Consider the following 14668-nt stretch of genomic DNA (forward strand, 5'->3'; position numbering starts at 1 on the left):
GCCAGAGCCTCACTTCAGACCTGTTAAATCAAAGTCCCTGGGGAGGGAGAGGAGGAGGGGCGCCAGGCATCACCAGTGGAGGGAGAGGCGAAGCACTCCCAAGTGCTTTGGACTGCCCAAGCCCAAATCCTGGCTCTGCCACTTACTGCAAGTAGAGTTGCCAGATTTAGCAAAAATAAATACAGGCCATGCAGTGATATTTGCATTTCAGATAATGACTAAGTTTTTAGTATCAGTAAGCCCCAATTATTGCACGGGCATCCTGTATGTTATGTGGCAATTGTGTTTACTAAGGTATTTTCTTTCCCTGTGCCTTTGTTTCCTTATAGGGATCATATGAACTAACATATGAGAAATGCTAACAACACTGGCTGGTGTTTGCTATTCCTATATTTATTGCTTTTAAAGCCACCCAGATGATATAGAAGAACCTTGAAAACATTACACTAACTAAAAGAAGCCAGACACAAAAGGCCACATATTGCAGGATTCCAGTGGTATGAAATGTCCAGAATAGGCAAATCCACAGAGACAGAAGGTTGCCAGGGGCTGGGGGGAGTGGGAGCGGGGAGTGACTGCTAATGAGCTCAGCTTTTCTTTTCTTTTGGAGGTGATGGAAATGTTCTGGAATTAGACAGTCGTGATGATTGCACAACACCGTGAATAAAGGCCACTGAACCGTACAACTTTCAAATAGTTAAAATAGTGAATTTTATGTTATATGACTATCTCAATTCTTGAAAATATACCTAAAAGCAACCCAGGGGACTGTAATGTGCAGCCAGGACTGAGAAGTGGGTAGGCTGTCAACAAACGTTTGATGAAGAAATGAATGGATGGGAGAGAGCAAAGGGCAGCGCTGAGGGAAGGACCTGCTGTGTCCAGAATGAGGCTCAGCTGGTCATTCTCAGGCATCTGCAAGGTACTCAAGATTTCTCTTTTTGCTCCGGTGCCAGGACTGTGCAGACAATTTTAGCGATCACTCATAGTACTTACCTCACCCCTGTTGCATTTCTGTTCCCCATTTTCTCTGGGTGGTTCCTGATCTCTTTAACTATCCCAGGTACAGGTGTACTTAGGTTTTCAGTAAAAGAGAATTTTAAAAAATGATTAAGTGTCTGTTGTATGCCAGGTATATGCTAGATGCTTTATATGTAATCCCCTCAAACAACCCCATATAGTTATCACCCCTGATTTACAGATGGGGAAACAGATTCAGAAAGGGTAAGTCATTTGCCCGAGCTCACGTAACCAATAGGAATTCAAATCCAGGTCTGTCTGATTTCAGTTACTGGACTGTCTCCATAGACCTCAGCCACATCCCTATATGCTATGGGTTGTCAATCATCTTTTCATGGACATTGAGTCCTTCTCCTTCCCAGATGGAGAAGGACTTGTCACCTCCATGCCCTCAGAACCTACCATTCCATCTTTGTACACAGCAGGTGCTCAATAAGTAGAGTTTAATGGATGACTAACTGTAAGTGGGCATGAAATAGCTCACCACAATAGTTGTCACCCTGACTGCTGATCAGAGTTGCCTGGGGAACTTTTGAACTGCTCATTTGTCCACGCTTCATCCCTGGGAGATTCTGATTCAGTAGGGCTGGGTGGAGCCTGAAGTTCTTAAAAACTCAGTCAAGGTCAAAAACCAGCTGAGTTAGAGAACCTTTAGCAGCTGTTCCCAGCTGGGCCTCGCATACCCTCCACAATGAGTGAGGCCCGCTCCCTGACACCAGTGAGGCCCAATCACAATGTTCCCAGAACAAACGGGGCCCAGGGCCCTGTCCTAGAGCTTGGGGAACTCACTGTGCTTCCGTGGGCCCTCACCACCTCGTGTGCTCTGGGTCCCATCAAAGGGACCTCCTAGCAATAATTCTGCCTGAGGACTGGACAAGCACATCTCATTTAATTGTGCTTTGCTTTATTGCACTTCACAGATGCTGTGTTTTTTTACAAACTGAAGGCAAGCCCACCAGCAGCAAAAAGATTACAGCTCGCTTTATTGCCATACTTGCTCTATTGCGGTGGTCTGGAACTGAACCCTCAATATTTCCGAGGTATGCCTGTATTACCAAATTGCCTTTGGGGAAAGAATTTTTCTTCTGCTCTGACCTAAAGTTCCCAAACCTGCCTATGTTACCTCGGTGGCCAGAAACAGCTGAACACCAGGCAAGGAAGGAGGCACTGAACACTGAAATTTGGGGAGGGGAGGAGACTTCGGAAGACTGGGCTCGAGGCTGACAAATCCAGGAGGACCCTCTGCCCCGTGCAGAGCCAGCCTGATATGGGAAGACTGGGCTCAACAGAGCTGGGCTCTAAGTCCATCTTGGAAAACCCTCTTGGCCCAGGTCCCTGGTCACCATCCCATATCTCTGCTCCTCTATGTGGGAAACTTCTCATCTGCCCCCTCCTCCAATCAGTCTAGGCCAGTGTGGAGGGGAAAAGCACTAAATCGGTCCAACGCCAAAGCCAGGGGTCACATCTGTCGTTTTATTTTACCACGGGACATCTGGGAGCATCTGACACAGCTCCCTCATCAAAACATTCCCCTCGTACCTTCTGAGGGATTATACTCTTGATTTCCCTCCTTTCTCATTGGCAGCTCCTTCTCCATGTCCTTTATGAATTCCTCTTCCCATCCTAACCTCTCAACACTGGAGCTCCCCAGAGCTTGAGCCCAGGCCCTCTTCGGTCCTCTCCCTGGGTGATCTCATCCATTCCCACAGCTTTAAACACCAGCTAATGCAATGTGTGCATATGTGGTGTGGACTGCCAACATGAGCACCTCCTGGGCTGCTGGTTAAAATGCAGATTCCCAGACACCCTCCCGCATGCTGGCAAGCCTGCCAAGGACATTTGGCATTTTTTGCCAGTCTGGCATCTGAGCCTCTTTCCTACATCTGGGAAATTACTTGCTGCACAAGTCTTGGTAGCATCTGCCTCTTAAAAAAGCTGATAAGACCAAATTCTTGCTTTTCCAGCCTCCTTTACAGCAAGGGTACAGGTGTATGAGTTAGGCTTGGCCAATCAGAGGCACTCACTGCAGACTTTCAATCAGGAGCAGAGAGAGTAGAAGATCCATTCTTATGCTAGTGGCACCAGCAGTGAAGGTGCCCCATCTTCAAGGGACAATGGCAGTACAAGCTGTGACATTTATTGCGTGGTAGCAGTGTCCTCGCCAAACTGGCTCAGTGGAGTGATTTTGGCTGAGATCCTCCTGCCTGATGCCTCACCCCTGTCCTCCAGCTTCCCAGAAATTCTGTGAACCGCTGAAGATTCCTTTTCAATGAACTCCTTTTCTGTTTAAATCAGCTCAGGTTGGTTTCTGTTACTTGCAATAAGAAGCCTAAGTAAGATACAGCTACTGAATTGGGCTCTCTGGGAATGATGCCAAGAGGTTATTACATAGACGCAAGTCTAAAACCCACTATCTCCATGCTGACAACTCTCAAATGTGTATCTCCGGCTCCCTTCTTTGATCTCCAAACTCATATATCCAAATGCCTTCTCGACATCTCCACTTAGATGTCCCAAAGACCCATGATATGCACAAACAGAACTCTTGACTTTCCCCCAGACCTGGTCCTCCACCAGATCCCCCTTCCTGGGAAGGGTGAATGGCTCTCTTCCATTAGGAATCTGGGAACCATCCTTGACTGCTCCCCACATGCACTCCATCAACAAATCCTGATGTTATTACAGTCACGCATCCCTTAACAGGTATACATTCTGAGAAATGTGTTGTTAGGCGATTTTTGTCCTTGCGTGAACATCTGACTGCACTTACACAAACCTAGATGGTCTAGCCTACTACACACCTATACTACATGGTATAGCCTATTGCTCCTGGGCTACAAACCTGTACAGCGTGTCACTGTATTGAATACCATAGGCAATTGTAAATATGCTGTGCTAGGACATTACGACACCTAAGATGTCACTAGGCAGCAGGAATGTTTCAGCTCCATTATAATCTTATGAGACCACCACCATACACAATCCATCGCTGACCAAAACATCATTATGTGGCGCATGGCTGTACAGTTGAACCTCAAATAATGTGGGAGTTAGGGGCACGGATCCCCCTACCCCTACACAGTAGGAAATTCGCAAAAACTTAACCACTAATAGCCTACTGTGGACCAAAAGCCTTCCCGATAATATAAAGTCAATTAACACATATTTTGCATGTTATGCGTATTATATATTGTATTCTTACAATAAACTAAGCCAGAGAACAGAAAACGTTATTAAGAAAATCAAAAGGAAAACACATTTATAGTGTTTATTGAAAAACATCCGCATACAAGTGAGCCTGCACAGTTCAAACTCATGTTGTTCAAGGGTCAACTGTACTTATAAAATACTTCTAGAGTCTGCCCACCTCTCACCTCCACCAATCACGGCCCTATCCACACCACCATCATATCATCTCTTTTGTGAACAACTGCAATAACTTCCTTGGGTCCTCTCCTTCCCCCTTCAATTTAGTTTCTTCACAGAAGTTGATATGTCTTTCTAAAATATAAATTGGATCCTGTTGCTTGCCTGCAAAATAAATAAAATCCAAATTTGCTACCATGGCATTTCTCTTCCATTGGTCCATTGCTATGTTTCTGCTCCTCTCCCCTCCTTTCAGTGTCACAAATCCTTTAGGCTCTTGACTACCTCAGAGCTTTTACCTAAGCGGTTCCCTCCACTGGGAGCACCCTCGTACCATTATTCTCTATTAAAACTCCTTTTCAGTTTTCTTCTTTTATTTATTTGTTATTCAACCAATATATTCTGAGCCCCTCCTATGGTGCTACGGTAAATACTAGGTATACAATGGTGAGACGGATTCTATTCTCATGGAAATCAAAAGCCTAGTGAGAAATCAGATTTTAATAAAAGAATTATACAAGTAAATGTAAAATTTATCTGTGATGTGTGCTGACAAGGTGCTCTCAGGGAGACCTGAACTAGAGTAAACGTGGAGAGACAAGTTAGAAGGCCGCTGCAGTGTTCCAGGGGAGAGATGATGGCGGCTTGGACCAGGGGAGGGATGTAGAGAAATGAGTAGACTGCAGAGATGCTTAGAATGGAAGGCTGATGATCCTTGGTGATGAAGTGTGCGTGTGGAGGTGCGAGGCTTCTGGCTGGTGTAACAGTGGAGGTACCATTCACTGAGACCAGGGAACACTGGAAGGACCAGCCAGGCGGGGGACAGTCAAGAATGTGGTTTTGGACATGCTGAGAAGTCTAAGTGAAATAGCCAACTGAGCAATGGAACGTGAGGGTCTGGGCTGGAGGTGAAAATGTGTGAGTTGCCAAAAGAGAAAAGGACTGAAGCCCTGGGTTGTGGGTGAGATTGCCTGGGGAGAGAGGCTAGGATGCAAAGAGATGAGGATACAGGACCAAACCTCAAGGAAAGCCTTGATCAAGAGGATGAGCCTTCGCATCCCTTATCATAACATGCAATTACTGACTTATTTGTTTGTATACTGCCTGTCTCCCCAGAAGACTATAATCGCAATGGAGCAAAGACTGCATCTCTTCAAATGAGCAATGTGTTTACCCGGTGCCTAACACAGGGCCTGGCATGGAGCAGTCCCTGAGCACCATGCTCACTGCTGGCCCTCAGCAGGCCTGGCCTCATCCCTTCTGACATGATTGGGTCCAGTGGTCCCCACTGTGCAGCAAAAAGCCCAAATGCCTAATTGGAATGCAAGGCCCTCCGAGTCGTGCTGCACCTCATAAGCTCTCCAATCCATCCTTTTAATTCCCTTACACCTGAGTTTTCCAAACTGTGGTTCATCTATGCCTGGATAACTAGGTGGGCACAAAACAGCATGAGCACACTGCCTCTCCCTGGATCCTAGGTTGTGCCAAATGAAACAGAATTGCTGTGGATTTGTAGGGGGAACTTTCTAGGCCCTGCCCCTCTTCTCTGAGAAGTGCACCCCTCCACAGTGTAGGTCTCCGTACCATGTTTGTCCTGCCTGAGTCTATCTCTCCATGACCTCTGTTGATGAAACCAGGGTGGAGACCCGGCTGCTGGAACCAATCCAGAAGCTGGGCCGGGCCATTAACCTCTCTGCCAGGAACCTGGAAGTGGCTCACTAGACTGGGCTGGTTACCTTTAGATGCTGGACCTGAGGTCACATGAATGTGGGGCCTGAAGCTGCCTGTCTTCCTCAAAATACTGTGGTATGCCCTTTGGGGCCTGTGTGATGACAAGTGAGCCAAGGCACTGTTCAGATATGCAGAAAGCAATAGAGGCAAAAAACAGTTAGAATGATGAGGCAGCTGCTTTTGTTTCTGATGACTTCCCAGCCTCCACTAAGGCCCTGGGGAGTTTCCAGCCTTCAGTGAGGCCCTGGTGAGGTTTACTTTTACTGACTGCTCTTCAGTCCCATGAGGCACCTTTAATTCCTTAAAACAAATTTCCCTTCAATGTAAAGAAGTTTGAGAGGGTTTATAGTTCTTGCAAACAATCCCTAAGATTACACAGTGTTTATTATTTTTTTGTAAAACAAAAACTGTATTTTTTTGGTACAACAAATAAGAGACATATGACAAAGCAGAATGTAAAAGTCACAAAATATTAAGAATGAAATCCTTTCTCAACCAGATTCAAAAAAGCAGAAGTCACAATGGAAAAGATAAATTTGACTCCAATAACATTTAAAACTGTGCATTAATAAGACGTGATACCAATTTAGGTAACTATTCTCCCTAACTAGCACCCCCGGATAGATAATATATGTTCTCTGAGGACTCACACTGGGAAGCATGCACATTCCCACAGCACTTACCTCTGGGGAGAGTATAGAAATTGTGAGACATGATCACAGGTGACCATAACCTTTTTGGTTATGTTTTTAAATTCTTTAATTAAAAATTATGTCCTTTGTGCAATTAAAAACATCATTAAATCTCAAAAAATATATATATATATATAACACAAGCCTTTGAAGATCTCCTATATGTGGTAGACTGCTTCATCCAAGGTCCACTAGGAGATGTCAGTTCACTAGTAGTTTGAGATGCACGATATAGCATAAATTCTCAGCATTGGTCAAAATGGCTTTCTTGGTTCCTGAATATGCTCCCTTCCCACCAGTCTCCAAATTCACTCACTTACCCTCTCCACTTAATAGAGTTCTTCCATCCTTCAAGACTCACCTGGAAGTGTCACTTCCTCCAGGAAGCTCTCCCTGATTGCACCTGTCCTCACTGCTCTTTCTCTGCTCCACTCCACTAGCCTCTTATAGCACTGACTGTACCTTTTCTCTGGGTATTCAGGACGGACTCCTAGGGTTCATATTTATCTCCCGAAGATGGGCTACCTCTCCCCAACCAGTCAGCAAACAAGTGCCTAGCACAGAGATGACACGGAAAATTGGATAGGCCTTAGAGTCAGACAGACCCACTATGTGACAAAAGCAACTGCCTTACCCTCTCTATACCCATTTTCACCTGTGTTATTGTGACTATCAATGAGATGATGGATGGAAAGGGGCTCAGGACAGAAAGAAGATGGTTGACAGAATGATTATCTGTCTTAATATTCCCTTGCATTTGTACCGTGTTTAACAATTTAAAAAAAAAACAACAAAACTTTAACAACCCAGAGAGGTAAGCAAGGAGGGATGATGATTAGACCCATTTTAAGGGTGTAATAACTGAGGTTCAGAGAAGTTACATAGAGAGGACAGTAAATTGGACTTTAGAAGGACAGAGAATAGGACCAGGGGTTAGAAAATTTGGGTAGAAATGCCAATTCTTCCCCTACCCAGATGTGGGAGCTTGGACAAGTCTCGTGCATTCTCTGGACATCAGTTTCCCCATCTCAAATGAGAGGGTTGCAAGGTGATCTCCATCTTAAAGGGTCCCTTGGTGCTGACATTCTAGTGTCCTGTGACCTGCCCAGGACTGCAAAAAAAGGCTGCAAGTCCCAGGACAGAATCCCTAGTTACTCCCAGGAAACCAGCTGGGACTGGAAGACTTGTTTTCAGAATCAGTTGCATTTTGATTCAGCCAAATTCACCCTGCTTCAAGCCTGGGGGTGGGCTAGTCATATCCAGGAAAGAGAAGGGGGATACCAGCATCAAACTACATGTAAATATCAACACGAATGCAAAACCAAACAGGAAACCTCAGGAAAGTCCAATCCAAAGGTCAGATTCTAACTTTTTGGGCAGTGAAATACTGAAGAGAAAAGCTGTGTTTGGGTGCCACAGGCTTTCTGTTGTTAAAATGAACCTTACGTGCATCAAACCGAAGTCTCAAAGACAAAAGAGAGACCAGGTTTTCTCGGGCCTGAACTGGGGCAAAGCTGAGCCCTGACCAGGGCCTGCTGTGACCTCCAGACCCATTCCAAGGGCTCCCTGCCCACTATCCTCCAGACACACACAAGTGCTTACTTACATCAAGCCCGGCATGGCCAGATGCACGGACATAAAGGGGCATTTCTGTCCCAGAAGAAGGGTTCATAGTACAGCCCCTTTCCCACTCCTGCTCGGATTTAACATTTTAATGAACAACCAGAGAGGACGGTGAACTGTGACAGCCCTAATGGTGCCAATGGCACTGAACTCTTCCGGGTCATGAAATGTGAGACTATGAAGGCAAACATCAGGAAGCCCTCCTTAGAATGAGGCTCTGTGGCAGTTTCCCTGTGAGCCTCCCAGTAAAATACAATCCACATTCATAGGTGGTAGACTCCAAGCTACTGGCTCTGCCCAAAGAAGGAAGCCAAAGGCCATGGACTGCTTCTTATTTTAATTAAAACCTGTATCTTTACTATGTGCAAAGCATTAGGCTGGGCTCTGTGAGAGAAATGGACAAAAGAGACCCAGGTGCTGTTCAAAGAGGTCCGTCAATTAACCTGATCATCATTCCATTTATCAATATACATGCTTTGCATGCATGCCTCATGTAATACCATAGCGCTGTGAGGTAAACATGATTATCCCCATTTTACAGATGCCAAAAGTGGGGCTCAAGCAGATCAGGTCACATACCTAAGGTCACAAAGCTGGCAAACTTCAGAGTCACAATTTGAACACAGGTCTGCCTCCCCCAAAGTTGATGCTCTTTCCACAATCCTGTCACTCCTACAAAGCCATACACATAGACTCTGAGATGGGAGTTCAGCCTGCCCGAGGAGAGGAGAAGGAGAGATTTCCCAAGACCTTGACCCAGGGAATTATAAACTATTGAGCTTTGTATCAGCCACACAGTAAGTCCTCAATACTCTCATGGTGAAAGATGGAAGATGAGAGCTGCCACTGAGGTTTCAAAATGTCATCCAAATTCTGGGCATCCTCTGAATGGGAGTTGCAAAAACACATTATTCTCCCTTGGCCCAAAGCCGCAGAGTGTCTGCCTTAGACTATTACCTGCAGGGAGGCCCAGGAAAGTGCACCAAGTCGGAGAAGAGTAATGAACTCCAAAGAGCAGGGGAATGGGGTGGGGCAGCCTGCAAGAGCCAAAGAAAGGCCTGGGACGCGCGCGATGCCGGGAAAGACAAAGAGGAGGGGAGGGGAGAGGAGACTAGAAACTTGCCAACAGTCTGGCCAAGGTGAACCCCGGCTCCTGGCGCCTACTCATTCGCATTCATTCCTCCAACACCGGCCAAATCTCACAGCCAGCAGCCAGGGGGAGGGGGCCTCCCTGCAGCCAGGGCGAAGTAAGTTCAGGACTGAGGCGGGAAGGCCTGCTTCCCAGGAGGGGAGTGACTTGAGGACCAAACTGGTGGGTCTCCGAATATGAAAACCCAAACAGATGCAGTGAGTCGCTGAGCTAAAACATGCGGTGGGGCAGGTCACCAAGAGCACTGGGGGCATGTCCTCTGACTTGTTAAGTGTGTCATCGAGGTGACCTCGAGGCCACCCACAAACAGTCCCTCGGGCCCTCCCTCAGCCTCGACGGTGAGGACACGGATGTTTGAGATGTACTCGGTTCTCAAAGATCTAGAGAGGGGGAAGATTTTGGGGGAGCGGTAAGGGCCATCGCAGTTCGGGGTCACGCCTGGGAACGTCAAGGCGATGCCCTTCCGGGACTCGCGATCCCTCCCGCCTCAGCCCCCTCACCTCCTCCCGCGTCAGTGCTGCCCCCCGGCACCGGGACATCTTGGCAGCGAAGGCGGCAGCCCCGGCCGGGGAGCTGAGGTCCTCCGCGGTGACGGCCAGGAACTCGGCGACGCTGAGCTGCTCGGGCATGGCGGGCGCGGGGCGGGGGCTCCGGGGATGCCGGAGTGGGTCGTGGGGGGAGCTCGCTACACAGCGCTAGGCTGGCCTCACAGCTAGCTCTCCACCGGCGACTTCAGGGACTTCGCACGCCCCACCCCTTCCGCGCCGCCCCGCCCCCGACCGCCTTAGCTGTTCACAGCCAAGCCCCTCGAACCCCAGGAGCCTCGAGCTTCCCCACTCCGTCCTCTTCTCGGCCCCGCCCCAGCCTTCCAACTTCTCTGCCCACTTTGCCTGGACAGAGGTCCGAATCCCTCTGCAGGGCTCCTCGGCCCCGCCTCCTGGCCTCTCAGCCCCTGAGAGCTCCGCCCCCTGCTCACTGCCCCGCCCCTGGCCCCTCGCTGGCTCCTCGGCTCCGCCCCGTGCCTCATTGCCCCGCCCCCGGCCTCCCTAGGAGATCGCCCGGCCCCCTGCCTCTCTCTCTCGGCGCCTCCACGGCTCTGCCTTCTTTCTGCCAGCTCCCTGGCCTCCCAAGTTCTTTTCCCTCCGACGGGCCTCCCTTTGTTCCCAGCCCCCTTGACCTGGCCCCTTCAGCTCAGCTTTACCACCTCCCCGCCCCAAGCCCTGCCAGTCTCCTTGCCCCGTTCCACTCGGAATCGCCCCACCTCTCCCTTGCTCCCCACTCTCAGCTGCCAGCCTCAGGTTCCACTCACCGTCCAGGCTGCCCACCCACCTCTTGGCTCCGCCCCCAGCGGCGTGCCCCGCCTCCGGAGTCTGTGTGGCTCGGCGCCCCTCAGTAACTGTTGTGATTTGGGGAAAATTGCATCCCTTGTTGAAACCTCAGTTTCCTTCTCTGCAAAATGGAAAGTCTGATGTCCACTTGATTATGATGTTGCGAGGAAAGAACCTAACACATCCGTGTACCGGATAGGCGCTCTGTAACCCGCTCCCCCTTCCCCGGCCCTCTCACCGCTGCCTTCGTTTTTCCTGGGCTCAGTCTGGTGACTTTCACTCCTCACCCCCTCTCACCATCCCTACCAGGCTAAAGACTGCCACTCCTCCCTACCCACTAACCTCTTCCTCTTGGGAACCACCTGTATCCTCGGATGGATGAGGGATGGGGTTCAGGATAGAAATCTACTTAGGTTTAGTTCTGAAGCCTGAGGCCCCTCTGGAAAAGAACCCTTCAGGTAAAAATATCAGAGAAGTACCAAAGTGAAGAACATTGGCTTTGGAGTCTGATAGATCTAAGTTTCAGCCCTGGTTGCTGCTCTTAACCAACTGTGGGTAGCTGGGGAAATTGCTTGCTTCTCTAAGCCTGAATTTCCACTTCTTAAAATTGCCTGATGGTATTTTACTCCATAAGGTGATTGAGAGAATCACATAGTTTTGCATAGAAAAATTGAATCACATAGTTTGCATAGAAAAAGAAAATCTGAAAAGATATATACACTAAAATATTACCAGCTGAGGATATTATGAGTAATTTTTTTTCTTTCGGTTAATTTGTTTGTATGTTTGTATATCTTCACTTTTCTGTAAGGAACATATACTACTTGTGTAATAGAATTAAAAGTTGAAAACAATATGTACAATCTGGCGGAGGAGACAGGATGACTATGCTGTGAAATAAAACTCTGGTCACCCCTCAGTCACCCTTCAACCCACTCTAGTCTGTTTTCAGCCCCAACTACCCAAAGAATTATTTCAAGGTCAACTAGCATCTCCTTTTCTTAAAATGCAACAGGCACTGCTCCTGCTCAACTTCTAGGAGCATCTAGCAATGTTAACCACTCCCTCCTTCTTGAAACATCCTTTCCCTTGAATTCTAGGACAACCATTTTCCTTGGTAGCCCTCCTTCCTTGGACTGCTCCTTCTGGCGCTTTCTGAGATGTTCTTCCTCTGCGTGTATCATAAATGCTGGAGTCATTGGGAGCCCTCAACTGGACACCCTGCTCTTCTCACTCTACCCAGTCTTCTTGGACACCTTCATCCAATCCCACCAGCTTCCTTTACACCACCAATGTTGATGTTTTCTGTATTAGTTTCCTGTTACTGCTGTAACAAATTACTGCAAATTTGGTGGCTTAAAACAAAGAGGTGTAGAGAGGCTCTCGGAGAGCATTGTTTCCTTACCTTTTCCAGCTTCTAGAACTACATTCCTTGCATTCTTGGCCTGTGGCCAACTTCCTCTACCTGCAAGGGCATCTCACTTCTATGTCACGTTGCCTTCTTGTCTGTGGTTGGATCTCTCTAGGCCTCCATCTTATAAGCACATTTGTGATTATATTTAGGGCCAGCCCAGATAATCCAGGATAATCTCCCCATTTCAAGATCCTTCAATTAATCACACCTGCAAAATTCCTTTTGCCATATGAGATAACATTTACAGTTTCCAGAATTAGGACCTGGGTATCTTTGGGGGCCATTATTGAGCCTACCACATCTTCCAACTCTCCGTCTTCAGCCTAGACCCTTCTGTGGTTTGAGATCTATGTATCCAACTGCCTATGGGATGGTTTCACGTGGTTATCTCACAGACAGACACCTCAAACTCTACATGTCCAAAACTGAACTCGCTATCTTGTATCCTGCCCTTGGCCCCAGCTGCTTCTCTGTCCCTGTGAAGGCATTACCATACATCCCCTGGGAGTCAGCCTCTTCATCTCCTTCCACAGATCTCCACTCAATCATCAAGTCTTATCACCGCTTCCTAAATGTCTCACAAATGAGGCCACCTTCTCCATCTCCAGGCCAACCCTAGTCCAAACCATGCCACTTCTCACCTGTTCACTGGTCTTCCTGTCCCCAATCTTGTATATCTGATCCATTGCTTTCCTGCTTAGAACTTCAGTGGCCCCCATTGGTCTCTGGATGAAAGACAAACATTTTTCATGGCTCCCTGATCCTGCATGATCTCCGAGTTCCTGCCGTCTATAGCCTTATCTCTCACTACTCCTTCGCTGCCATGATCTGAGCCCTCTCACTATTCTTCCCTCTGCCTGTAACACTCCCCACCTCCTTTCAACTGGCCTAATTAGATGTTGATTCCTTCAGGAAGCCTTCCCCAATATTCCTGTAGGGACTCCTACAGGACCTGATATCCCCTGCCACAGCAATTCTCATTGTGGACTGTAATCACCCATTTGCTGGTCTGGGTCTCTGGCCCATTTATTTATTTCTTGAGCACTTACTATGTACCAGTCGTGGTGCCAAGGGCTATACAAACAATAGCTCACTCAATACCCACAACAACCCAATGAGGCAGGCAATATTATTCTTCCCATCTCTGTATTACAGGTGGGAAAACTAAAGCTTAGAAAGGTTAATTTATATAAAGTCAGAATGAACAAGTAGTATAACCAAGATTTCAACCCAGGTCTACATGACTCCAAAACCTTTTTTTGTTTTGGTTTTGGTTTAATATTAATCACTGAACTATGCTACCTAACTAAAAAATATTGCCTCTTGTAAATTAAGTAAATATAACTGTTCCGTATATTCTCTCCTATAATTAAAATATGACACCCACCAGAGGCAGAATGCTGTCATATCTTGCAGGCTAACAAATTCCTTAATATTTTGTTAAGCAGCTACTTTAATGTCAAATCCCATATCAGATACTCAAACTGAGAGACACATACTACTGATGGTGGGCCTCTTTCTGAAGCATAAGTTTTATTTCAAGATCTTGGGGAGAAAAATGAAAAAACAAATGGTAAATAAATTACAGTATTATATGGAAGTAATATAAACCCAGAGCTACGTCAGAGTAGGCTACAAAATTTTTAGGAGTTTTCAGAGAAAACATGTGCCTTCAAGGAAATTTCCAGTTGCTTCAAGCTATTTCCCCTACATAAACATTCACTTTATTAGGGCTATTTCAAGGGAAGAGTTTGAGACAGACTACTTATAAAATAGCTTTTTCTAGGTCCCTGGACCAGCCTGCACAAATCTGGCTCCCCGGAATTCAACTGTTCATGCAACAAACATTTATCAAGCAGCTCTAGGTATATTCCTGAGTGGAAAATGAGGAGTGGGGAGGCTGTGGATACAAAGATGGGCAAAACGTGGAACAGTTCTCAAGGCACTTGTACTCAAATAATCATAAGATGCAAATTGTAAATTCCCGGGTGTGATCAGTTAGCTCAGTTGGTAAGAGCATGGTGCTGCTAACGTCATGGTTGCCGGTTCGATCCCCGCATGGGCCACTGTGAGCTGCACCCTCCCTAAGGGAGTCAACTATGCCATTGTGGCATGGAAGCAATGTGTAACCAGTGATCATGGCTGTTCCCCAATAAAATAAAATTTAAAAGATTGTAAATGCCCTTAAAGAGATCCAATGGGAATTAGGGGTGGGGAGGGGGAAAGAGAGCCCTTTTGGTATCTGGCTCAGGGAAGCTGAGGAGGTTTCAGAGAAGAAGAGGCACCTGAGCTGAGTCCTGAAGGTTCTGAGGGAGCCGGAGACAGAATGAGCAAAGACAAGAAA

At 47.2% G+C, this 14668-nt stretch overlaps 1 protein-coding gene across 5 annotated transcripts in view; it reads right to left on the bottom strand.

Moving 5' to 3' along the window:
- Positions 1-10352, bottom strand: part of ASAP3 (ArfGAP with SH3 domain, ankyrin repeat and PH domain 3) — a 44540-nt gene extending 34188 nt beyond the window's left edge. For 2 of the 5 annotated variants that reach the window (XM_019650055.1, XM_019650053.1), the window contains exon 1: positions 10083-10351. In XM_019650055.1, the coding sequence (XP_019505600.1) occupies positions 10083-10211 (129 nt within the window). In that variant the 5' untranslated portion in view covers positions 10212-10351. Of the gene's footprint in view, positions 1-8415; positions 8493-10082 lie in introns of those variants that run through there. The other 3 variants (XM_019650052.1, XM_019650056.1, XM_019650054.1) reach the window with 3 other exon arrangements.
- Between the last annotated feature and the right edge of the window lie 4316 nt (positions 10353-14668).

Source organism: Hipposideros armiger, unplaced genomic scaffold (genome assembly GCF_001890085.2).
Source record: "Hipposideros armiger isolate ML-2016 unplaced genomic scaffold, ASM189008v1 scaffold_138, whole genome shotgun sequence".
Taxonomy (NCBI): Eukaryota; Metazoa; Chordata; class Mammalia; order Chiroptera; family Hipposideridae; genus Hipposideros; species Hipposideros armiger.